Raw genomic sequence first — 26420 nt, 5'->3', positions numbered from 1 at the left:
TTAAGTCAGTCTGTTGAGCTCAGATGTATCCTTCACATCGTTCTGATGGCTCTTCTTTTCATTTTTCTGTTGGTATTTCATGTGAAAAAATGCACCCCCTATAATGAAACCTGAAAAACAGAGAGCAGTCATCAGTAAAGGGAAGAGAAAACTCTCTGAAAAGGTATTGCAGCAAAGGATCTGACAGCTGCACTGCTTTACCTCTTGAACAGAAGCAAATGGCTTTGGGCAATGCCCATGCAGCATTGGACCAACAGCGTGTTCATGGATCCTAGGCACTGGTGGGCAGGATTAGATGTCTCAGGGCTCAGGAGAATTTCCCCAAAGGAGAACTTCTCCTCTAGGGTCTGACCAGATGGCAAAGTGTCTTTTTTAGCCCCCCGCTCCCTTTGAGCAGTGATTTTTCATGTTTGTCTTGAATTGTAGTCCCTGTTTTTTGTTTTTCGTTTTTGTTTGGGGGGAGGGGTGTTTGGTTGGTTGGCTGTTTTGTTTTGTTTTGTTTTATTTTGTTTTTTCCCAATGGAATGCCAATTCTGTCACAGGAAAGCTGACACTACTAACAGCAAAATTGTTTTTTGGGAACTTGTTGATATCTGTTGGGGATAGAGGATGGATGCCAGAGATTTGTGCACTTATGGCCAAGAATGACTGAGATTTTCTTCTGGCCTGGATTAGAAGAGTTATACCCTTTATCATATCTAAGGTGTCTAGATATCTTCATATGCATATATAAATATATGTGTATAAATACTCACCAAATATGCATATTATATGTAAATATACATATATGTTCCACTTTTTAAAATCATTATGAGCTTATTATATGGTATGTAAACTTATTTCCTCTTTATCAATGTTAGATTATCTATCATTTCCAACATCTCTTTGTTCATTTATTAAAGTATAGAGGAGTGTTCAGCTACTCCCTCATTTACATTCATATTTGTGGTGTCTGAGTAGTGAATCAAGGAACATGCTAGTATCCATCACCCGCTTTCTCTCTTCCAGGAGAGAAACAGTTTGTCTTAATGAAAGAGGTTCCCCATCAGATTGAATTGGCTGAAAGTTTGGGGTGTATTTTTTGTTTTGCTGTATTTTGTTTTCCAGTGCCTATGTTTGTGTTTCGTTTAAAGAAGGGAAAACTACAGAGGGTCCTGAGCTTCAAGGCCAAACTCAGTGTTTGTAATCTCCCTGGGTTTCATAAAATCTTTAGATACTTCTCATTTTTTCTTTCTTGCCCATCTCTGATCCCTGTTAAATCCACCTGAGAGGCTGCCATATGATTTTGCCTTTACAGTGAAAAAAACTTGCTATGGAAAAAACCCTCGTATTCATTTTAGGAATATTTTTAAAAATCCTTTGAGAGCTACATTCACGGTGGTTTTTAAAAGTCATCAAGCAGTAGCAACTTTCACAGTGATGTCTGAAGCTGACCAGCTCTCTTGTAATGAAAACATCTTTACTCAGTTATCCAACGTAATTTTCACTTAAATGTGGTGCTATACTGAGGTATCAAACTAAGTCATTGTGCAAAAATAACGTGAGAAGCTTGATCAGACATGACAAAGATGCAGCTTGAGGTGTTTCTCTGCCAGTCACATGTACTGAGTATGGCTTCTTCCATTTTAAGTTATTTGATTTTTTGTTTTCTCTTCCTATCTTCAAAAGATGAACACATAAGAATCATAAGCATTCTCACTTTCTCTTGCTTTAGGGGTTTGAGTATTACAAAAGAAAATCAACTCAGAACTTTGGCTTTGTCTTTTTAAGTACTGAACTTAAAAGGACTCGTTCTCTTTTCTTTTAGAATTGAAGTAATGGTAACTTATATAGATTCTTGGGGGTTTTCCCTTTTTATCCTCTAATTTAACCCAACTCTTTTGAATATGAGGTCTATAATGCACTTAATTACTTTTATTTTCTCCATGAGTCTCTCACAGTCCCTCCCCATCTACAGCTGAGTCACAGTTTCCAGTGTGGCTCTTGTGACCATCACATTCAAAAATCACACAGGACTGAGCACTGAATTCTTCTTGCTCTTTGCTTCCTGGGGGACTGGATCCCATAAACAGTCATCCTCACTGCTTTTGCACTTATATTGATGAATAGAATACTAAAGGAGCTGGAGGATGTTATGGCAGGACCTCTCTTGATCATCTACCAAAGGTCTTAGGAGTCTTGGGAGGTTCCTGCTGACTGGAAGTTGACCAATGTTATTCCAATCTACAAAAAAGGCATGAGGGGAGACCCAGGGAACTACAGATCTCAGTTCCTGGAAAAATTATGGAGAAGATCATGCTGTGTACTAGTGAAAGGCATTTAAAGAACAATGCAATCATTCAGGCATGGTCAACATGGGTTCACAAAGGGAAAGTCCCGTTTAACTAATTTGATGTCTTTCTATTATAAGGTCACTTGACTAGTGGATGAAGGGAAGGTGGTGAATATAATTTGTCTGGGTTTTAGTAAGGCTTTTGATACTGTCCAATACAGCATCAATCTAGACAAGTTGTCCAACTGTGGGATGAGCAAATTTGTGATGGGCTTGGAGAAGAACTGGCAGAATGGCAGAGCTCAAAGGGTTGTAGTGAATCCCTCAGGATTCAATTCTAGGGCCAGTTCTCTTCAATATATTTATCAACAATCTGGATGTAGCAGTCTAATGCACTGTTAGCAAGTTTGCTGATGATACCAAACTGGGAGGTGCTGTTGACCCTCTTGAGGGACAGAAGGCCTTGTAGGGGGATCTAGATAGACTGGAACATTGGGCAATGATTAATGGGATGAAATTTAACACATCCAAATTCTGGATTCTATACCAGGGATGGAGTAATGCTGGGCACAAGTATATAATCAGGAGAGGAGTGGTTGGAGAGCAGCCCTGCAGAAAGGGACCTGGGGGTGCTGGTCAGCAGCAGCTCCATGTGAGTCAGCACTGTATGCCCTGGCAGCCAAGAGGGCAAACTGCATCTTGGGTTGCATCAAACACAGCATCACATGGATGGTCAAGAGGCCATTATCTCACTGTATTCAGCAATGGTGCAGCCTCGCCTTGAGTGCTGTGTGCAGTTCTGAGCCCCACAGTTTAAGAAGGATGTGAAGGTCCTTGAACATGTCCAGAGGAGGACAACAAAGCTGGTGAAAGGGCTGTAAGGAGCAACATATGAGGAGTGGCTGAGGACTTTGGACTTGATTATTTTGGGCAAAAGGAGGCTGAGGGGCAACTTCCTTGCTTTCTACAGCTTCCCGAGGAGAGGATGTGGAGAGGAAGGTGCTGATCTCTTCTCCCTGGAATCCAATGACAGGATACATGGGAATGGTTCAAAGCTGCACCAGGGGATGTTTAGATTGGACATGAGGAAGCATTTCTTTACTGAACAGGTGGTCAAACACTGGAACGGGCTTCCTAGAGAGGTGGTCAGTGCCCCAAGCTTGTCAGTATTTAAGAGGCATTTTGACAATGCTCTTAATACCATGGTTTAACATTTGGTCAGCCCTGAACTAGTCAGGCAGTTGGACTAGATGATTGTTGTAGGTCCCTTCGAACTGAAATAGTTCTGTTCTATTCTATTCTATTCTATTCTATTCTATTCTATTCTATTCTATTCTATTTTCCCATCCTGTCCTATCCTATGCTATTCATACAAAAAAAAAATTCTCTTGTCTTGGAAAAAGTTTTAGGCTACTTGTTGAAGTTTTGCTACTTCTACAACATTAATGACATCTCTTCACCCATCAAGTGAATCAGTGTCAGAAATGCAGCAGGACCATCATATCTCAGAGACCTGGCTTCATAACAACCAAGAAAAAGTGACATACCGATGATGAGCAGGACCCCAATAAGAATCCCAATTGCCTGGCCAGTGCTTGGCCAGGAGTGCTCACGCTGTACTTCAATAAAACATGAGTTTTCACTTGAACATCTGCAGATGTTTACTGCAAAAAGAAATGCCATGAGGTTAATGAGAAGTTTAGCAGTCTGTTTTGATTATTCATAATTGTAACTGTTGTCTTGAAATGAACAATTCTGTGCATTGTATACCTTTGAGATCCACTTTTCTTTCCAAAGGTGGTCGTCCATTATCATTGATTACTACTGGAACAATATACACCTTCTCTTCAAAGTTAGCATGTTTCGGAGAGAGGTAAGCATGAGTAGCTGTAAGTAGGAAATGGGACATTCATGTCAGCACAAGAAAGAAATAAAGCTCAACATTTATACCAGCTGCAAATGCTCTTTCAAAAGCTGCTTTGCACATGATGGTAGCTCCTGTTTTCCTCCATGTCTTCCCAGGTCTCATTGGTTTGCAAACATTAAGTCGAAAGGGATGGTCAGAATGCCTGGTCTGTCCTTCAGCATCATATGGTCAGAGAATTTCCTCTTAATTTCCACATCAGGCCAAATCTGATCTTGGGTAGTGCTACACTGATAGCATCATATCTAAACCAAGAATATCCCCTCATACTCACAGAAGCCATAACCAACTGAAATTGTTCCCAAGATAACTTAGTAGGACAGACCGTCCTTCTAGCATGCTTACACTGTCACACCTAAGACTCTTTAAAACTTGGAAAAGACTATAACAGCCATTGGGATCAGATCAAAGGTCTACTGGTGTCAGTATCTTGTCTCTAGAATAAGTGGAGATTACAATAAAAAAAGAAAGTATGTCTTTTATTTTCTCCGAATGCTCTCACAGCCTTCAAACATTTTTAACTCAGGGACTTTTGGAGCAAGATGTAATTTCTTGCTTTGAACTTGTAGAAGCATTTTACATACACTACACCCTGTGGCAGCAAGTTCCACAGTTAAATACCTCCATGTTCTATCTGCATTGGAAATCAATCCCATAAGCTTCATTTGAGACTCCCAGGCTTGTGTACTGGAAGAGATGGCAAACAATGAACCTCTGGCCACCCTGACCATAGCATTCATGATTTTTTAAACCTCTATTGTATTTTTTTCCCTAGTCTCTTCCAAGATAAAAAGTAGTATTTTACTTTGCTGCTTCCATAAACTTCCTTATATCAGATTACTCCATAACTCTGATTATCCTTGTCACCCTATCTGAACCTGTTTATGGTTCTACTGCATCTTTTCAGAGATGTAGAGACCAAAGTTCAGTATTTGAATGAATAATGGATTTATATGGTCGCATAATGATGTTATCTGATTTCTTCTTTGACTCTTTCCTGGCAAGTCCGAATATTTGATCTGCTTTTCTGAATAATAATAATAATAATAATAATAATAATAATAATCTCAAATATTCATGGAACTGTTTACAGGTCTCACTTCTGACTTGTAATGGCCAGCTCAGCACCCATGATTTCAATTTCAAATGTGAATTTGGCAGTCCAGGGTTCACATGAATCTGCCATTTTATTGATCAGCCAACTCAGTCTCGTAAGGATGTTCTGCAATTCTTCACACTTGGTTCCTACTCAAATAAATTTGTATAATGAGTAAACTTTGCCTCCTCATTGCACACTCACATTTATTGACTTACACGGGTCCTAGAAAAAAAACCCTTTCGAAAATCACACATGAACTCCCTTCAGTGTAAGAGCTGACCATTTAGTACAACTCCAGATTTTCCCATTATTATTTATCCTTTCAAAACTTGTCCTTTTCACATTGTAGCAACCCTGCTTTCTCTAGTGAGACATATCATCAAACATCTTTTAGAAATTCAGACAGGCTCTATTGGCCAAGCACTTATCCATGTGCTTACTGATCACCTTCAAAGAACTCCAGTTTGTTTGTGAGGCACAACTCCCCTTTGCACATGAAATATCAGAAACACAGTTTGTGAACTGCTCTATTTCATTAGCAGAAGTGATTTCTATTCATTTAATCACACAGTATATTTTATTCTTACATGTTTCCTCTCTCATAACTACTAGTAGAATTTTGGCTTATAGCACACTAGAGGTCATCTCTTGAAAACAATAATTGATGACTTAGGTGTTCAAATAAATACATGCCAAAATGCATGTAATTTCCTGACAACCTATTTTTTCTTTGCATGAATACTGGACATGCAATAATAAGAATGAAAAGAAATTTAATATTTATATATCCCACAGTACTTAGAGAGTCTCATATAACTATAAGAATAGCTTTATTAACTTACCATTGACCTTTGAGATTTCCCAATTATCTATTGCATTCCTGTCATCCGCAAGAGAAAAAGTGAATGTTGAATAATACCACTGTTTATCAGCATCAGTAGCTTGAATGATAGTTCTCTCTCCTCTACTGACTGGGTGGCAGAAGAAGGCAGGATTATCCATAGCCAACAGTGGAGGGTTGTCATTCACATCCTTTAACTGTAGTGTCAAAGCTGTTCTGGATTTCTGAGCTGCATTGTCTGTAAACAGAATGCAAAGTTACGTGCACATCTTTGACTTATGCATAGGGTTATTGCATTTGCAGTTATTGTATCGGTAGACCACCAGGCAGGCAGAGAATGGTGGCATTCTATCTGCAGACCACAGAGGCAAGGTCTCAGGAAGTCCTGAGGGTCTTATGGTAACTGCCACCACCTTTTTAAAAGTATGGTTCATTTAACCCCAATTCTTTTTAACTACAGAGCACTAGTAAGTGAAAGGAGGCAGGCAGACCACCGTATCTGGTAAACTGTCACATCCATCATATCTGGTAAGCAGTCACATCCAAGGTAACCAGTGCTTTTTGGAACACTCTTTCAAGCACAAAACTCCTTAAGTTTCCCATGTCTCTTCTACATACAGGAAACGTAAGTCAATATTCTACCTTGGGGCAAAGACAGGGGACCCAAGGAAAGCTTTCAGAGCCCTGTCATTTCTCCAGTCTGTAGTTGTTTCCTCACTTACTTTGCTCCGATGCAACAACCTCAACTGTGTATGTTTCTTGTTGTTCTCGATCCAAAGTGGACGCAGTGTATATCTGCCCAGTGACTGAATCAATCTTCAGCCATTTCCTCACATCACCTTCTAAGGAGTATCTTTGGAAAGAAATGGGGAAAAAAAATCACATATACAATCCCAATTCAGGAAAAAATGCTGACAAAACAAATACTATATTGATTTTAGGCAAGCAGCTTGATCACAATTGTACTCAAAGAGAAAGTTCTTGGAGGAGTTCCAATACTAGATCTAACCAGGAGAGACAGACAGAGAATGGAGGCAAAAGTCATTGAGAATAAAGAGCAAGAGCAGAACGGTGGGAACACCACAGCTCCTCTAGCCTGTGTACTGCAACTCCACCTGCCTCCTAACTGGGAAACCTGGGGTGTTTCTGAGCTTTTGGTCCAACAGGGCACTCTGTCCCAATCCCATGTGCCTCTCTCCCCTTCACATCTCCCATGTCTTGGTTATGATCGGTGCACAAGCCAAAGGCTAGGGGCAGTGGGTGCAGTGCAGCCAGGCATGCTCTTTTGGATTAGCAAGGGGCTGGGACCCTGAGGTGGACCACAGTGGTTATCTGCTGCCAGTCTGGAGCAGCCTGCAATTACCATAGGGGCAGCCATGGAACAAAGAGGGCTTGAAGCATCACCGCATAATCGCCTTTATATTACTGCTAAAAAAAACCCCAACAAAATAAAAACAAAACCAAAAACACACACAGCAAACAACAAAGTCTCTAGATGTTAACTTATACAAATTTAACCATGAACCTATGACCCAGATAAAGCACAAGCATTTGCTTGAGCAGATGTGACCTGGCCTTCTCATTCAATGTTTTTGTTCTTTTGGTACCCCTTGCATTAAAAACAGCATGCTGACATGCTTGTACATCTTTTACTTTTTATGCTTTTTATTTTATGGCCTTTAACCTATTTTTTACCAGAAATGTGGCTTATGTATATATGAATTCCTGTCATCTGTCTCTGTGATCATCCTCCAGAACTTCTGGGCTACATGGCTCACTTTCAAACCAGTTTGACAGAAAGCCAAACATGCTAAATTCCCAAAAGTTAGGGGAAATTAGAAAGCCAGATGAGAAACCGCTGGGAATAAAAATCCACAGTAGGCCTAACAGTCATATTCTGCTACTCCATTAACTACTTGGTGTTTTGCTGAATTTTAGTTAAATTTCAAGGACCGTTTGGTTTGAGTTGATATGGTCAGCATTCCAGCTGGGAATCGTGCAGCAGGAGCCACAAATAATTCTGTGTGCCCACTGCGTAAGCTACATTTACACCACACAACACAGCACTATGCATAGATCCGTGAGCTGGCAGAGGCTCAGGGTGACTCAATCACTCAACACGGCGTTGGGCTACTGGGTGAGCCAGACTGAGGTTTTGCATCCCACTCACAAGCACAGGAGTTGTCTTGCACAGAGCTTTGCATCTGCAGTGGAAGCAGGCATGTTCATCTTTGGCATTTGGAAAATGAAATGAATTAGTTGCTAATCGTTGACTTGAGCTTCACTACAGGTTGTGTGTTTTGGTGGAGAAAAAGCCCGGTGTGGTTTCTTGTGTAACATGAAAAACAGCTACTGTCCTACTGGTTTCTAGGGGTATGCAGGATCTGCTTCATTTGTTAAAGGAATTATGGATAAGGAAACTCTGTTATTCTCAGACCAGCTCTGCCTTTTTCCTGGAGATATATATTGCCCTTCTTCCCTTTGTTTCCTAGTTCAAGAGCTGCACTGGTTGATACTCATCACAGCATAGAGAGAAAGCTCTTTAGAAAAGCATCGCCCAACATTCTGCTGCTGGTAGGTCACCAGCCACCAACCAACCATACCTCCACCTTCTACTAGAAGATGAGATTTTGTAAAAAAGTCTTTTCCTGCATGCCAAATATTGAGTATGTTTTCCTTGTACCTCTTTTAGAACAATTTTCTAAATCCTATATTCAATAAAGAAATCATGGCTACTCTTTTTTACCGTACAGTATCCCCCTCAGGATCATAGGCCTCCACCGTCATGACCGTAGTATCAACAGGAATGTCTTCAGACACTTCTGCTTTGTAAACTGTCTCACGGAAAACAGGTGGCTCATCCACATTTGTTACGAAAACTTTAAACAAGGTAAGGGAGCTTGAGTTGTACTGCACGCCTGACACCAGAGGTTCAGGGTTTGTGGCGTTGATCACCAGGTTGTACACTGGAGTTTCTTCAAAATCAAGAGCCTGGATAAATTAGAAAAAAACAGTGCTTTAAGCAATGGTCCTGCTGCCATGGGGAGCTCCCGTAGGAAATCATAAAGTCCCCCTCTTCTCAAGAAGGAGATTGCATGCCAAACAGATACAGATTAAATGAGGGAGAGCTCTCAGGAGCAAAATGATACTGGAAACAGTCAATTTAGATGAAACCATATGTCTGTTCGGAGGCCTCCTCAGCAACTGCATTTTCTAATAAAGTTGCCACCTGCCTGACTAAGTTTAATAACTATATCCTGTTTACAACAACAGTATTTATAGCTCTGCGAGAGGGCCTCGGGTGACCTGTGGGTGACAAAAGTCATGCGAGGGTTGTCACACTGCAGAGTTTCTCACAATTGCCTCCTTGGGAAAAAATGATGCTGACAATGAGCCTGAAGATGGTCCACCAAAAGCTGCACTTGCCTGCTCTTGATCCAGCTGCCGGCAAGTGAACTGAATGAAAACAAGTTGCCCCTGGAAAATGTGATATGTTTTCTGGACCTGTAATTCAAGTGCCTTCAAGAAAACTGATTTCAAAGGGAGAACACTTTTGCTATTGAAATTCATGGATGCCACAGAAAGTGTTCCTTATATTCCTGTCTCCAACATAAGACATATGGGATGTATCACCCACTGCAGCACACACTGACTGTGGCTTTGTTGCAGTTAGGTTTGCCTCAGCAGGAACAAACAGCATCTCCATCCTGACACTGAGACACACTGGTCTCTATTGTACCTCCCGTTGCAAAAGCCACTGATGCAAGAGCACCAGCAGGAAGGAGGATCTGCCCTGTGGCAGTCCACCATCATGACCACAGTCAACAGAAGCATTTAGCTGGCTTTCTCTGTTCCAGAAACTCTGCTGCAAAATTACTAGAAAAATGCTATTTTTTTCTTTATGGTTCATAAAGCCCTACGTCATCTCTGCTGGAGAAGGGGCCAGCAACAGAGCCATTGGAGGGAGCTTCTGATGGTGGTGGGAGGGTTGGGAGGTGAGGTGTACCTGAGCACTGCACAGGCACAGCATCTGAGCCCAAGAGTGAGGCCTTCTGCAGTCTGCACCATGGTTAGGGTGTCCTCACCCCACCACCAGCCAACTTCCGTCTCCAAATCATCACCAGAGCAGTTACTGCTTATGCAAAATATATATACATAAATTACATATATATCTCTCTCTAAAGGAGAAGAATAAATCCATCTATTCACCTTGTTAATCTTGACGAACCCTTGGTTTGTTTCAGGATCTGTCTCTATGGTGAAATAGTTGTTTGGATCGCCTTCCTTCACTTGGTAAATGATGTAGGAACTCCCTGTGGCAGGCTCGTCTCCATCAGTAGCTTGAATTTCTAATATCACTGTTCCTACTGGGATACTTTCTGCAACAGTCACGTTGTGATACTGAGGAGAGAGAGATCATTGAAACATGACACACCGAGCACCATCTGTACATAAAAAAACCTGAGCCCTCCAACAGGCTCACGACCCATGAGCACAGATTACTTCAACCCACAGCAGCTGTGTGAGGGAGGGAAGCAGTGGGTGCATTTCCCAGCAGAGACATAACCAGTTTACAGAGACATACAAAAGCCTTACTGGCATGCCTTGCAGCAGTAGAAGTGAGCTACCTCACTTCCAGAGGGAATCCAGAGTTGCAAGATGGGCACAAAACCCTCTGCAGAGTGGCTATATGCCTGGTTTTAGACATACATTTATCAAAGGTGTTGGGATCTCTGTTAGTGTGTGAGCTACTAGTATAGCAGCAGTCCCAGACCCCCTGGAGGAGCCTTTACCTCTTCTGTTGAAACTAATCCATGTACATGCAATGTTCACAGCAGTAGGGACAGCACCTAGGTCTCCTCTGTACCCAGTGAGCATCCTAGCCACTGTTTGTCAACTACTTAATTGCTCTGCCCACCATGGCCTGTTGCCACATTAGCGGCCCAGCTCCATTTACTCTGTTTGATGTGTGCCCTGACCCAGAAGTCTCATTTTGAGACCAGGTCGTGGTTTGAGACCTTGAGGTGAGAAAGTCAACAGCCTGCTATGTAGTCACACAGTCTACATGTGCCTAAGCTTCTGTTATCATCAACAAAAGACATGGGCAATGCAGTCAGCAAAGCCCAAAACCCAACACAGCTTCCCCAAGACGACATCACAACTGATGAGCTAGACATCTCTCCTGAGCCCATTGCCTACACGTGTGGTGGGAGCTTAGACACCTTAATGTAGACATCCCAGCCACTGCAATGTCTGCAGGCAGGTTTGGGCCAGCAGGCAGATGTCACAGAAGGTCTGCAGGTCTCTTTGCCATATGCCACCACCTCCACCAGAGGAAGATGCCTGACACCCATTCCTGAATTAAGGGCCAACAGGTATGCATTTGGGCATGGACCACTGGTACACTGTTTCTGGTTACAGAAAATACTGCCTTTGATTTTCATTTACCTTCTGGCTTTTCTGGATATATTAATACTGTGTTTGGAAGGGAATTTGAGAGATGTTAGCTTTTTTCCACTTAGCTATTTTAATTAATTTTAAAGCCTTTTCTTCCTCCTTTCCCTCCAGAACTTAGATTTCTGTAATAAACTGCTTTAGTAGAATCATTTCTCTCTGTACACATAGTTTTCCACTGAGAAAATTACCTTATATTTCAGAATTAACTATCAGTTTGTCCCACTGTCTAGTGTCTAGATAGACCTTATATGTAGGCTTTGTAGCAATACTTTGCCTTTACTTTCACTAGTTGATTGCTCTGTTACTTGTCCTGTAAATGGCTGGTTTCTCACTGACATTCTATAGACATTGAATGTATGCTCAAACATTTGTCAAAAGTTGTTGGGACATCAAAAACAGTGTTAAAAAATACTCACATCTGATTTTTCAAAGATGGGAATCTGATCATTGATGTCGATGACATGTATTTGCACGTCACAGATTGTCTGGAATACTGCATGGAAAGAGAACCAACAACGTCACAGTGATCCTTCTACCAAAAATAAGTTTCCTTCAAATAGGTTCACTGTGGGCAAAAGTGAGCACTGCCAAGTTGCCCGGTCTGAGCAAAGCCCTGCTGTTATAAGAAGCACTTGATATCAAAAATACCTTGTAGTCAGTGCGACTCTCTGTCTTACTATTCACTTTCCCAGTTTCTTCAGCTTTGTCCCATCCTGTCTGGTTTCATTTCCTTCATCTTTTTTAATGGTATCACTTTACCAGGATGATGATAGCTATGAATGGTGCTTCTCAATATCATTTTTGTGTGTTAAAAAGTAAGACCCATGTTGTTATGCTACCTTGTCCTCTTGATGGGCCATCAGGCAGCACCCTCGTGTTTGTTACAGACAGACTTAAACCTCAGACATCTGTAAGTCTAAACTCTATGTGAGCAGGAGCACCATAGAAATGAGGGTTTGTGATTTTAAAAGCATACTCTGTCTGATCATGCGCTATTCATATGTAGCTGCATTTAGTGTTTTATCGACCCACTTCATGAGCTGAAAGTTATGGAATATTCTAAACAAAAGTGTTTGGATGGAAGTCAAATAAGCATCCAAAACAAACCGTCAGCTTCTTCCCCTACAAAGTTTTCATATAATCTGCCTACGTGATGCTATTTCATTTAGAGACAAGTCACGCTGCTTTCTTTGCATGCCAGCTCCTCCATCCATGCATTTTGCCTGACTATAAGGACTCCAACACAAAGTGTTAAGCTTTAGTATGGAGTTTGATTTCCTTTCCATTCAGTGAACAACAAAGGACTCCTGGGAACTTACATAATGGACAAGATTCTTTTTGAAGATTAATTTTGTCTCTCAATCTTTTAAAATACATTATCTAGGCTCTCTGAGCAGCTGTGTTTAATTTCTTCATTTTTCCAGCAAGTCCCTTTGAAAGATTTTTGGGGAAAACCACAATCATGATCTCTTCATTTTTTTTCCCCTGTGGAAGGAAATCTCTTACTGGAGTACTTGTTAATAAGCTTCCCAGTTTATCCACACTCTGCCCCAGAGCTGGTTTCCTTCCATACTTGCTTTATGAATCATGATTAACCTCTCTGGAACTGGAGAACAAGGCAGTACCATGCCAGAGCAAGCCAAATCCCAGTGCTGTTGCTGCTTCCAGTGAATCCCCTAGGTCTCCTCTCATCCGTTGGCCACCAGGCACTGGGGATGCCAGCATGAACAAAAGTATTCCAGTACATAACATATATTCCATTACTCCAATATATAACTTACCTTCATCAGTCACCAGCACCTTCAAGGAATAGTTAGATACAATGCGCTTGTTTAATGAGTGGCTCATTAACTGCAAAACTCCAGTGTCTTGCTGAATTAAGAACAGATTACTTGAAGGAGTAGGAGGAACCTGACTTTTGATTTGGAACTGCAGACGAGAGTTAAGGGTGTGCTCCTTATCCATGTCCGTAGCAAACACAGTGCCAATATTACTTCCTGTGGCAGAGGAGAGTCTGGAATTAGTCAGATAATGCGGCGGTTCTGTTCCTTCACAGAGGTGCACACTGATGACAGTGATACCAGTATAAAGAGTAGAAGGGTGATAAAAATACAGCTGCATGGAAAACACAGCAAAGGACACAATCTTCAATTTCTGGGAGTTTTTCCTTTAGCATCCCAAACAGCTGTTTTGGGATGGGCGTAGTCCAAAGGACTGGGCTACGTGTAACAACAGACAGTTCAGCCTTGAAACCAAAAAACTGATGTGAAGACTTAAGGACAGGTTTTGGTATTGGTCCATTGAAGTCAAAGGCATGCTGTACAAGCACCTGGATGAGGGAATATGGGCTCGTGCCACTTTCAGAGTAGTAAAGGGGTGTTTTTCTTTTTACATTTAAGTGGTTATCCAAAACTGCAGTTGTGGGAAAGCGCAATTTTTAAATTTTAAATGGAATAACATTTCTTACATAGGAGTCTTAGGTCTGTCCTTCTCATGTTATTGAAATCCTTTCCACGTGGATTATTGAAGGGTAAAAAACAGGTCAGTCTGCACAGGAAAACATTTCTGTGCTTTGGGATCAGAATTTCTAGCTTTATTTGCACACAGCTGGAAACAATAAGAGGACAAGATTGATGTGTATAAATGAGTAGAAGCCGATTTCTTACCTTCACCTTCATTTTCTTGAACTTCAATTACAGTGAGGGCCTGCTGGCACACGGGGGGATTGTCATTAATGTCTTCCACAATAATGCTGACCTGCAGAGGCTTGTCCACTAGTTCTCCCTCATTATCTTTTGTGATCACGTAGAAAGTATACTGCAATAAGAATATTGAGATTAGATGTCTTGAATGGCCACTGTGACAATATTTTGCATTTAAATGTGTAACTATGGTAGTGTTCCCTGCAAATTAAATATCTTCTCATGTTTGTTCAGTATTTTCACCCTGTTTGATACAGAACTCTTCCATCACACCTTAGTGCCTGAGGTCTGAGTTCTCACAAGTATTTAGAAGTCCTGAATACTTCAATGCACTGTGGAATTGCTCTCACAAAAAATCATGAAAAGCAGGGATATCTCATTTTTGTCACTTTGCAAATTCATCTGCCACATACAGGTAGGACTCCTCTAGCATATCTGGTCCCTGTCATATTCTGTGCCCGAATTTCCTCCAAGAACAAAAACAGGGGCAGAGGGTTTTCTGTCTAAAAGACCCCCAGATGGGGAACTTCAGGATAACTTCACAGTTGCATATGCAAGTGAAACTCTGTTTCTGCTGTGGAGAGATCCTTGAGGCCCCTGGGATCTAGAGGAGATCTGAAGCACACAAATGCCCTGCACGTGAATGCCACCACCCTACCTCTTACTCATGCACCTACAATCCTGCCATGGTTGGTCCCTGTTGTACATTATGCATACGCTGTGGGCAGTGATTGCTACTGCCAGATCTATGGAGAAATTGAAGGTACCAAACTGAAGGCTGTTTACAGTGTAGTAGATGAATGTGCTTTCATATCTATCGAGTCATTCCCAAACAGAAATGACAAGAAATATTATTTTTCCCTCTGTTCTTTCTAGTAAACTTTCTCATATTTACTCTCACACCAATAATCAGCTTCTTGCTATGGTCTCTCCCATCAGTGAGGTTTTATGTGTTTACTTACAGTATCCTTTTCTTCCCTGTCCAGTGGTTCAGTCACATAAATAACCCCATCCTGGTCGATGGAAAATGGGAGCCTGGGCAGCTTTTCTTTTTCAAAAATGTCATAAATTACATTTGGCTCATTTGACCGCACCTAAAAACACAAAAATAAGTCAGGATAAGAAGTCAGAAGTGCAGGCTGAGATTTAACAGGGATCATTTCTGGACCACAAACAAAAAAATATTGCATTCCTGTTAGCTTCATAAACTGTAAAAATAACAGTTTGGCAGGCTCTTGGGATGAGCTGCAGAAAACCAGAATGATAATCCACCTCTACACTCTGAATTGTTGTGGTGAAGCCATTTTACCTCAGTTTCTCCAGCTGTCCAGATGCGATACGACACATATTTTTATGGAAAGGTTTTGGGATATGGAGCTAAATGGTGATACATGAGAAGAAAGCATTATATGTATTTTAATGTCTTAATACAATTTTTTTTCCCATCTCCTTACACTGTCTATTCCTGCCCGTTGTTTTGGTTTATCTAATTCAGACATGCGTAACAACAAAACAAATATCCAGTACCTATCTGATGTATGTGTGTCCATGCTCTTTATGTGCATCAAAGTCTGTGATGAGGGATCTTTAGTAGGGTGCTTCAGATTTAAAATCAAATGCAGTAAACAAACTGCCAAATTAATGAAGGAGTCAGTATTGCCATTTATGTTTTATGCTGTATAGCAGCAACTGCATTTCATTTTCCCCTAGGTAGAATCAACATGTCATTGGCTGCCACATGAAATTTATATACAAGTGACCTCAGAATGGGAGCACTGTTGCATGTTAGTTTTTATTCCACCTGTTTTCACTCCGGGCTTCCTCAGGCTGTCACTGAGGCCAGTGGGAATAACACCAAGTCAGTTACTCTTGCAAACTGGATCCAAGGAATCCTGCCATGCTCAAGGGATGACAGAATTGGGGATGTCAGTGCTAAGGTATTTTTTGAAGTCAAACATTTCTGAAAAGCTGCTGACCTGTTAGTTAATATTTAATGATGTATACATTGCTATCAGTCTACAGTTATTGGCAAAATGTTTTTCATTTGCACTGCAAAAAGAGGAATACAGTGGAAATGCAGGGTGCTGAAGGAGGGAATTTCAGTTCTTCCTAGGTACTTTTAATATAGCAGGTGTGCTGCATGATGTCCTTGAGTGCAGGGGACTGCCCACGGCATGATGAGGATGGAGCTCATCACCTGCCGGGCTCTTCTGTGGATGGAAGAAGCTAACCTCAAGTTAACCTTCAATAGGTTATCTCTTGGGTTGTCCAAAGCCTGGGGGGCCTGTGGTTTTGGATGAAGTTGGAAGTTCCCAAAGAAACTCACTGGGAGAGAATTAGCAGCACCTCTGCAGAGGCATCCAACTGCCACATCTGTTTGGGAGCTCCCCTGGGGTGTCTCAAGAGCTTTTTATTTCATGGTGTGCTAAATACCCTTGTAAGGCACCTTTTTTCTTCCACTCATTGTGCTGCAACAAAATTCTCCAAATGTTTCCTCTATCCATGGGATATTCTCACACACAGGAGGTGCCAACAGCCTTTCCAAAACGAAGGGCAAAGTCCAGTCACTCTAATGTTTGCTTTGACAGTGTATCAGTCACCTTCAAACCATTAACTTTCAAACTACCAGAAAGTTAATAAGACCTGCACTAAAGATAATTTCCAAAGGGTACCATACAAAAAAATAACTGGGTGGTGCCAAAGCCCTTCTGAAGAGCCTGGTGTTGAATGCAGTGGGGACACCTTCACAGTTAGCTGGGAGAAAATGACTCTGAGGCACCAAGGAGAGGTGCAGAGGGTGCAGTCAATGGTCTTACCTGGCTGATTTTGACAGGGTGGTCCTGGGTGGAGTTTTCTTGGATGTAGATTGTGGGGGGAGCTTTCCACAGGCTCTCCTTCACAGTGATGATCACATCAGTGCTGCTGGTGAAAGCATTTGTTGACATCCCTGCCATGTCCTTCACAGTGACAACAAGCGTGAATGTGTCCTGCTTTTGAGGATCTAAGTAATAAGAACCTAGAGACAGAGGAAAGAGTCAAGTGAAGTGAAGCAGAGGCTGTGGAGATGGTTCATCTGCCCATTGCCTCCGACATGCACCATGCTGCTTCATCTGCTCCAGGCTCACTCCTTAGATGGGCCTCTGTGCCAAATCTCAGCAGGCCACTTCCTCTGGCTTCTCTGAATTATGCAGCACAGCATCGTGTGGACATAATCGTATGAGCCCTCTGTGCTGTGGTCTCATGCTGTGCAGATGCATTGCTGAACAGCCATCACTTCAGTTAGGCACTTGTTCAACCCAGGAGAATAGACAGGGTTTTGAAATCATTGCAGTTTAGTTGGGATCATGTGGGCAGCTGAGTTTTCTTTCCATTTTTCATGTTACTGCTTTTGTTTTTCTAGATTTCAAGGAAGATAATCAATCTCAAGATATGACTCAGTGTATAGTCCTGAGGGACAGAAGATCTACTTCTCTTCCCAATGTACTTTTAGATCCCAATCTCCATTTCTGCTAACATCCCTTGAATTTGGTGGGACACAAAGTTCCCCAAAACCAGGCCCTCAGTGGAGTACATCCCACTGACTATGTTTATTCAGAATTCAACATCAGAGCTGTGTTGTTGTTTTCTTCCTATGTTCATCCAGGAACTCATGTTTACCTTTTGACAAGAATCTTTTTACATACCTGTCCTACTCGGTGAGATTTCTCCAGTTACACTATCAATCTCGAAAAGCATTTCTCCATAAGGGTTGGGAAAATGATGGAGAATGCTGTACCTCAGCTGTGCATGGGGAGTCGTAGGATCATCACGGTCTGTGGCATTAACTTGCATGAAGGGCTTGCCTGTTCAGATTAGAAAAGGAACAGTGGTAAGAGGAGACTGAAACCTCAACACGTAGTCTATCAAAGCACAGCTCTCAAGCCAGGAAGACAGATTATGGGGAGCCACCCTTGTTTCATAATCTGTCTCTCATGGTAAGCCATGCTTCTATGTGAAGGTAACACTGCCTGTGTACCATCCCACAGGTCCCCCCTCCACCAGCTCTGCTTAGTAGGATCACAACAGGTATGAAGACCAGTTGATGAAAAAGGTAACAGAGCTAAATAAGAGAGCTATCTACCACCCAAGAGTGCCTGTACCCAGGATGTAACTCACTGGTATCTCTCTTCAAGGACACATTGCAGTGACTTGCACAAAGACTGACTTTGCAGTCTTTAGTTCATTAGTTTTAGTTCATTAGTTCAACCCAAAGCACCTTGAGAAAAATGCCCTACAGCTGTGACACATTTATAATTTAAGGAACAATCATACAGTGAAAAACAAATGGAAATTCATGGTAACATAAGTGAATTTTTGCCTTTTGATCACCAATGCAATATTCAAAACCTTTTTCACTTGGATGCAGTTGAAAAATACAGTAAAATATTGCAGGATGGTTTTCTGACCCCATGAAGCTTTATATATGTATTCTTTAGCAAAAAGTTCTTATTGACTCCATAGTCACAGAGATAATAACTGGCTGAGCCCTTTGTTTAATTTCCAAGACGTGGGTCAATACTTCAATACTTTCCTGAGTTCTGGACTGGATCACTGCAATCCATAATCCACGACTCTCTCCTAAGTACCAAGGTTCAGCCCATGTTCTGAGAAGCATCCGTCACAGTAAACAGACACTCCCTATCTACATTGGCATTTTGTTTCATTGATTTGCAAAGAATTACAAATTTTTAGCATTCTCTTTCTGTATAGCCTTTGACAACCTTTAAACTTTAAAATCCTTCTAGCATAGGAGCTTTTTTCAGTACAATAGAGAAGGCGGCAATATTTGCTTTTAAGTGATACTTGTAAAATAACATGTACTTTGAAATATTTCTGATTACACTCATCCCTTTACATCACATTGTGATCATCGTGTTGCCCTTTCATTATATTACACGTACTTGTATCTTTACTTTGTACAATCCTGTGGGAAGGAAAAACGATCTTTTTTCAGTTTGTTGAAGTGTAGCACCCACTTTATCTTCCTGTTTAACTGATCTACCTACCTTCCTATTAACTATAATATTTAATTATTATGAAGATTACCTGGACGGGAGTTCTGCCTTACTACTCCAGTGTACTCTGCCTTGTCAAATTCTGGGGGGTTGTCATTGATATCCTCCACATGTATTGTAATAGTGTATGGACCTTTTACTACGTTTCCATTTTCATCCAGGCTTTCCACCTTGATTTGGAAAAAGAAGGAACAACAAAGAAATATTTTCATGTAGATAAATCAAAAGACATAAATGAACATCAGGATGCCAAATGCCAAGTCATTCTTACTGTGACACAAATCTGGTGAGAGCCATCACTGGGTGACTCTGTCTACAAGGACAAATTTATCAGGGTAGCTCACTTACAGTAATTCACCATAGTATATAATGCCAACAAAACAAAATAACCTACTCCTGTTTATGATGACATTTCTTGGAGGGCAATTCCTTACTTCCAGTCTCAGCAGACTACTTCTATTCTTGCACAGCTTAGATGTCATTATTTTTTTTAGGTACAAATAGATACTTTCTAAATAAAAAGGAGAAAATCCAGCATGATACAGCGGATTCAACTGAGCTATTGTAAATATCAACCAGAAAAAATAGGCTGATCTAAGGGTTTGTAAAGAAAATTTAATTATTAGTTATGATTACATTTTTGTTCCAAACAATTTGACTTCTTATTTTTCAGCCTTCTTCAGCTTTAAAGCACCAAGTATATATTATGTCTGTGAGACCTTATTTTGTTTGCATGTATTAAACCAAATCATGATTTTTTTTTATGCCTACCAAGTATCTTTTTTCAGTTCTGTCATCACTTCTTCTTGTCTGTAAAGGATTCCCATATCTACGGTTAATAACTTCTGGGGCTAGAACATTGTCCTCTCTAATAGGAATCCAAGGGTGCTTTGGAGCTGAGAACACAAAACTATTAATCCTGAAGTGCTAGACTTCAGAAAGATAGCTAAGGCTAGCTCAAATAACATGATGTACTTTGTTCAGATATTGATCCTCTCATTATCATCTCCTTCTCGGTCGCTAGTGCCTCAGAAAAAAAAAACGCCACCATTCTTGACACAAAATAAGAGCACAAGGCTATACTGAGACCAATAGATTGTCTACATGCTGTCCCACTCCCAACAGTTTTTACAATGAGATCTTTATGAAAAGGAGTATAATAGCAAGACAAGCACACAATGCTCCTTCCACTAATAGCCTCCCACATCTGCCAAACAGCTTTCTGCTGTTATCTAACAGAGGTTAAATCAGAGCCTCTGTGTCGAAATCTCATTTATTTACACCGTTTGTCACTAAATAGATTATAATCTTCCTAAGTAGATTACAATAGTTTGTTTTCCCATTCCAGCCATGGAATTTGGCCTAACAGTCTTCAGGGACAACAAGTAAATCTCATTCATGGGGCCAGATTTCACTTCCAGTCAAGTGACCTCCTTATATTAGAAGAATTAAAGGACTGGGATTGGCATCAGCATAGGGTTTTTTTCCCTCAACATAAACCTCATGTGCTAAGGAGTATTTTCCTGTGAAAAGTCTTTTAGAACAATAAAACCATATATCTTTCAGCAAAGCTCAAGCTGAAAAATGAAAAAGCTGTCTGTAAAAACAGACAAAAGAAAATTTGAAATTTCAACAGTTTTCTATTAATTTCAGTTTTACTAAAGAGGGCGAATATGAATAATCCTCTCTTCTTATTTTTCACTGAGTTTTTACCTGCAGCGTGTGTACTGTTTTGGTCTCCCAGTCCAGAGATCCATTGAGATACAGGATGCCAGTCTTCGGCACAATGTCAATTATTCCATCTTTTTCACCATCTGCTCTGAAACTCACAGCAGGTGGCTCAGACGTGAACTAGAATGGGAAAAAAAATGAAAGGGAAGGGAAAAAGGGAAGGGGAAAAAGGAAAAGGGAAGGGGAAAAGGGAAAGGGAAAAGAGGAGAGGAGAGGAGAGGAGAGGAGAGGAGAGGAGAGGAGAGGAGAGGAGAGGAGAGGAGAGGAGAGGAGAGGAGAGGAGAGGAGAGGAGAGGAGAGGAGAGGAGAGGAGAGGAGAGGAGAGGAGAGGAGAGGAGAGGAGAGGAGAGGGAAGGGAAAGGGAAGGGAAGGGAAGGGAAGGGAAGGGAAGGGAAGGGAAGGGAAGGGAAGGGAAGGAAAGGGAAGGGAAGGGAAGGGAAAGGAGAAAGGAGAAAAGAGAAAAGAGAAAAGAAAATATTTTTTTACAGCATTTTTGCCATAATCTAAATAATTTTGTGTCTTTTATAATCTATTGCCAACTGTGTGCTTGGCTGGGGGAATGATATTCCAAGAGTCTGCTCAAAAAAAGTTCTCTTTTCTGATCCTCAACAGAGAAGTTTTCACATTATTTCCTGAATGCTGCAGGAAATCCCAACTGTGTTTTCTTTCCAAAGCAAATGTCTGCATGGGACAGGGCTTTGTCTGAGCACGGGAATGGAAAAAAATGACACATATGCTCCATTTGGCTGGGAGCTGGATCTGTCCTTCTGTGGTTATGGCTTTGGGAAGAAAACCTCAGAGCTGAAGGAAAATGATGACGCAAGTTACATGGAAACCCATTCTCAAGGAATGCTGATTTTATTAATCCCTGTCTCAGGATATCTTCTTAAAATGTGTTTGAGAGAAGGGGTTGTCTACTGCTTTTGCATGTAGAGTCTTGAATTCCCAGATAGAGGAAGTCAAAGTTAGTTTCGGATCCTCTTGGGGGACTGTTCTTCCCACCAGCACACATGACAACACTGCTTGTGAGGTCAGTGTGTGCAAACTATGGGGTTTTTGACTAGAATGGATACCAAGAGACACTGTATTACCTGGTAAACAAAGCGCACTCCCCCTCCTTCTGGAATAAAGAAATCCATGTCCTTCAGAGGCCCAGTTACATGCAGGTCCCCAAAATTCTGGCCTATAGCCTGTGAGAGAGAGAGAGAAAGGGATGGAGGAAAGCAGCTGAGGGATGTCTGCCATCACCATGCAAGGATAGCAGCTCTCCATCGTTGAGCCTCTTGAAAGTTATTTTGCTGTAGCAAAATGGACGAGACACTTGTTGGCTTGCACTGAACATCTCTGGGTTCTTTAGTACACATCCATTTTTAAAATCAGTGTTATTTATTAATAAATTTGAAAACAAACATTTGGGTCCTGCTCTTTTCTAAGAACTACATACTTAAATGATATTTGATCTGTTTTCAAGAGGAAACAGAAGCATTGAAGAGCTGAGGAAGCTGAGAGCAAGAGGAAATTCATAAAAGCATTTCTGGATCACCCTGTGTCCCCAGCAGGATCAGCCATGTCCCATCCAGGAGCCACACAGTTCTGTGGCCACAAGTGTGTAGAGACCTAATGCCCCACTTAGGGATGGGAAGGAATTGGAGCCACACTCTTTGTATTTTCCTGAGTAAATCCAAACCTTTTTTGTAAAGGAAAGAGGTGGACCTTCCCACATCCCATACCCCACCACCCTCAGTGCACCGGTGAACTGGGCAACCAGCTCAGGCGCTGTGCCTTCGCAGCAGTTGCATATGAGAGTAAACTGTAGCAAGAGCCAACACATCCTGATGATCCCTGGCTTCTATCTCATGGCAAAATGCTGCCTAAGCCTGTCTCAGCCTCTGTTTCCTTCCCAATGGCTAGCAATGCTTTCACACAGTGTTTTTTCTGGGAAATTTTTAATGAGTTGGGTAACCACTCCCTTCCTAGTGCCCAAAGACCTCCAGACACCCTCCTACCCTGATGTTGAGGGCTGGTTTTGCTTTCAAACAAAAAAAAAGCAAAGCAAAAATCAGCCTCCCAGAGCAGCCCTTGCACACCAGAGGATTCAGCCTATGGTTCAGATAATCTGCCTGTTTCTCCAAAGGCAAGACCAAACTCTCCTGAGTGTCTACTCTTCTCTCCCTGTCACCAAGGTTTTACCAATGCTGAGGACCTATCTGCCTGCCAGAATTAGGGTGCCATCATTTGGTTGCACAGGTAAAACTTCTTTTCTCCTAGTGTAAAAATTACTTTATTCTGCTTTATAGATTCGAACTGCCATTGTCACCCACGGAGTCAGGCTCCAGGAATGCACGTTCTCTGCTGCATGACTTTTCCCCTGGATTTGGTCCTATTGCTGCTGGGACAGCTATTCAGCCTCTCACAGAAAAGTACAGTCTACATATTACCAAGGCAAAACTTAATTCTTCCTATGACAAAAACATAGCCAAGTTCAGCACAATTTACCCTAAAGTGCTGCTGTATGTGTGTGTGTGTGACAAGTGGTGTTTGAATAACACCAGATTCTGTTTAATAATAGTTAAGAGATGCTGCCCTCCTTGCTTACAAGGGTTTATGAGTGTTTTTGCAAACAGGAAAACTAGAATATTGTGAGAACTGGGGAAGGAGAGGGAAGAATGCTAGTGAACACTAGTGGCAGTAGAAAAATATCAAAAAAAACAGGTGCACATGAAAGGAAAGAGTACTTTAAAGCTACTCCTTAGTATTTTTGCTAAAAGCTGATTGCTGGCTTCTGCCGGGGACAAGATAGGAGAGCCCTCAATCTGACCTGCTACGGCTGGTGGGCACAACCTGTCTCCTGGAGGCTTTTCCCAGGACCATTTTGAGGGGTTTCGCTTGGTCATGTTCCTTGCCGTGGAAGAACAAAGGCTGATGCTATAAAATTCAACGGGTTCAAAGTGCAGGCTGTGGAGCAAGTAAGAGATATCTCTTCCTGTCAATTAAAATTACTTTATGTGGACCATAAATATTTCCAAACGTATGTCTACAGCATGAATCACTACTCAGGGGCCTGAAGAGGAAGAAAGGTTTTCTCCTTGGTCTGTATCCGGCTGGCATCTCATTTGAAGGGGGCTATAATGCCTGCAGAATGGCTTCATGGCGGTTGGCTCCCCCACAGGCAGCAGGTTTTCAAATGGGAATGAAAATGGAGGGACTCAGTACTGCACACCAATCTCATCCCTCAAGGTTGCCATATTCTAAGGCACTTTTTAATAGACTTGAATTTAACTTAATTTTTAATCTTTTCTGTTAATTTCAATTGTAAAGTATAAACCACCACTGTAACCTTTACAAATATTAATAAATCTAAAGTATATAATAGGTGAGGTCCATAAGATAACATAACTAATACATTCTAGTTCCAGAAAATCCTCTGAAGAGGGATTCACACAGATAGACTAATGCAGATAAACAATTAATATGCATGGTTTGAACTACATGCCATTATATGTCTTAGAATACATTTCATATATCAGCACCGGCATGGATCACAATATAGAACACAGGATACAGATGTCTTCATTGTTTGATGATTTGTTGCAATATTTTTAAATATTTTCTAGCATTAAATCCACTTATTGGGAAAAGTGATATCTAAGGAGGAAGTACAAAAGGCAAAATAGATTAGATAAACTATTGTCTTTTAGGCTTTTTTAAGTTGGTTTTTTTTTTCCCAGTGATTGACATGTCTTCCTAACTTTTGGCTGTGGGGTCACACATAAATGTCGGGGCTGTGGTCCCACACCCAGAGTTACAGCCACTCTGCTGGTACACGTTGCCAGCCTGACCTGCAGACCAGGACACACATGGGCTGGAGCTCCAGGGCTCACAGGCAACCTTTGCTGTTTGCTCCCAGATAAAGGAAGGAAAAGCTGTAACTCACCCAGTGAATGACAAGGAGAAACTGAAGTCCACACAGCTTAAACATTCTGGAATATGCTTTGCTTCAGCTCCTGAAAAGAAGAGGCGATAGTCACATAATGCTGGCCCAATCTATTTGTGAATAAAAGCTACAGCTAAGCTTTCTTGAAGCTGTAGGGAGAGAGCAGCCCAGGAGGGTGCTCTGAAGGACCAGGAGCAGCTGTGCCCATGGGAGGTGAGACTGCTGGCGTCCCTGGGCTGGCCAGAAAGGTCATGCCCACCCGGTCTGTCTCCAGTGGTGCAGGAGGTGCCACATGCTGTGAGAGCCTCAAACAGCTGTCAGAGATTGAAACCGACACAAAACTTCAAGCCATGCAACCTCATTGTTGCAATGATTCTATATCACGCAAGCCCCACTTTCATTTCTGCTTTACAAAAGGCAAAAACAGGTTCACAGGAAACACTATAACCACAAGAAGGTGATGATCTTGCAGTGGTCATCCTGGGGCCTTCTGTTTACAAAAAGCAGCTGCTCAGTGCAGCTTGCAGAGGCAGAGTAACCAGAGGTGTCTGCACCCCTTAAAACAACATGGCTACTGGAAACAAAATTTCCAAGTCCAAGCTGCCTGCCTCGAATTTCAAAAAAATGCTGAGCATACACTGCCATGAGTTGCGTTGCATCCTCCTGGAAACTAGATGGATTCCTCAAAAATGCAATCTCTCTTTCTCACTCTGCTTCTAGATTTTAACAAAAAGGACAAGGTCTGCTCTGGAGGCAGGCGAAGCTGGCCTACAATACTGCCATTTCAGTGGTGCTTCATGTTATGTGGCTCACACATACAGGTATCCTTCAGCCACCACAGCTCTGCCTCATGGAGGCTCCCAAGAAGACGACAGTGTGGAGGCACTGCTGCCTCCAGATCCCTTCCTGCTTGGGCTTTCCATCACACCTCTTCTTTCCCTTTCCTTTTCTTTCTTCAGTGGCTAACCAAAAAGTGAACCTGTAAATATAGAAACCACTGCCCACCTTTGCAGCGCTCATTTTAGGATGTGCCACAGGATTTTATCTTGCAAAGCCCCTCTGAACAGGGTCTTACTGTGTGTGCAATTATACTGGGCTCTTTCCTTGGGCTGGAGCTAGCTGCGTGGGTACTGCAGGAAAATAAAATGACACTCCTTTAAAACCAGAAGAGATCAGGAAAGTCATTAGATTTGTCAGGAAATTAGGTCTGAAGGTGAATCCCCGTAGTTGCCTAGCAGGAATGCCCGCTGAGCAGGACCCTCACTGCCCTGCCTGCAGCCAGAGGAGCTGGGGCCTGGCACAGGCAGGGCAGAGGGGTAGAGAAGACACTCTGAACCTCCTGGGAAGACACTTTGAACCAAGACCATTGCTGATATTTCAATTAGATAGTCAACAGATATGCATTC

At 41.8% G+C, this 26420-nt stretch overlaps 1 protein-coding gene across 1 annotated transcript; it reads right to left on the bottom strand.

Moving 5' to 3' along the window:
- CDH17 (cadherin 17) lies at positions 1-25059 on the bottom strand (the record flags this gene model as incomplete). Its single annotated transcript, XM_080364115.1, has 17 exons — positions 1-110; positions 3820-3936; positions 4043-4159; positions 6138-6374; positions 6859-6989; positions 8883-9127; positions 10346-10537; positions 12010-12086; positions 13375-13590; positions 14260-14410; positions 15258-15389; positions 17112-17311; positions 17979-18137; positions 19381-19519; positions 21063-21200; positions 22172-22270; positions 25015-25059. The coding sequence occupies 17 exons, from the start codon at positions 25057-25059 to the stop codon at positions 1-3; spliced, it is 2505 nt and encodes an 834-aa protein (XP_080220241.1).
- Between the last annotated feature and the right edge of the window lie 1361 nt (positions 25060-26420).

The sequence above is a fragment of the Nesoenas mayeri genome (assembly GCF_963082525.1).
Source record: "Nesoenas mayeri genome assembly, chromosome: 2".
Taxonomy (NCBI): domain Eukaryota; kingdom Metazoa; phylum Chordata; class Aves; order Columbiformes; family Columbidae; genus Nesoenas; species Nesoenas mayeri.
Note: the sequence above shows the minus strand (reverse complement) of the source record. Positions and strands in the feature narration are given on the sequence as shown.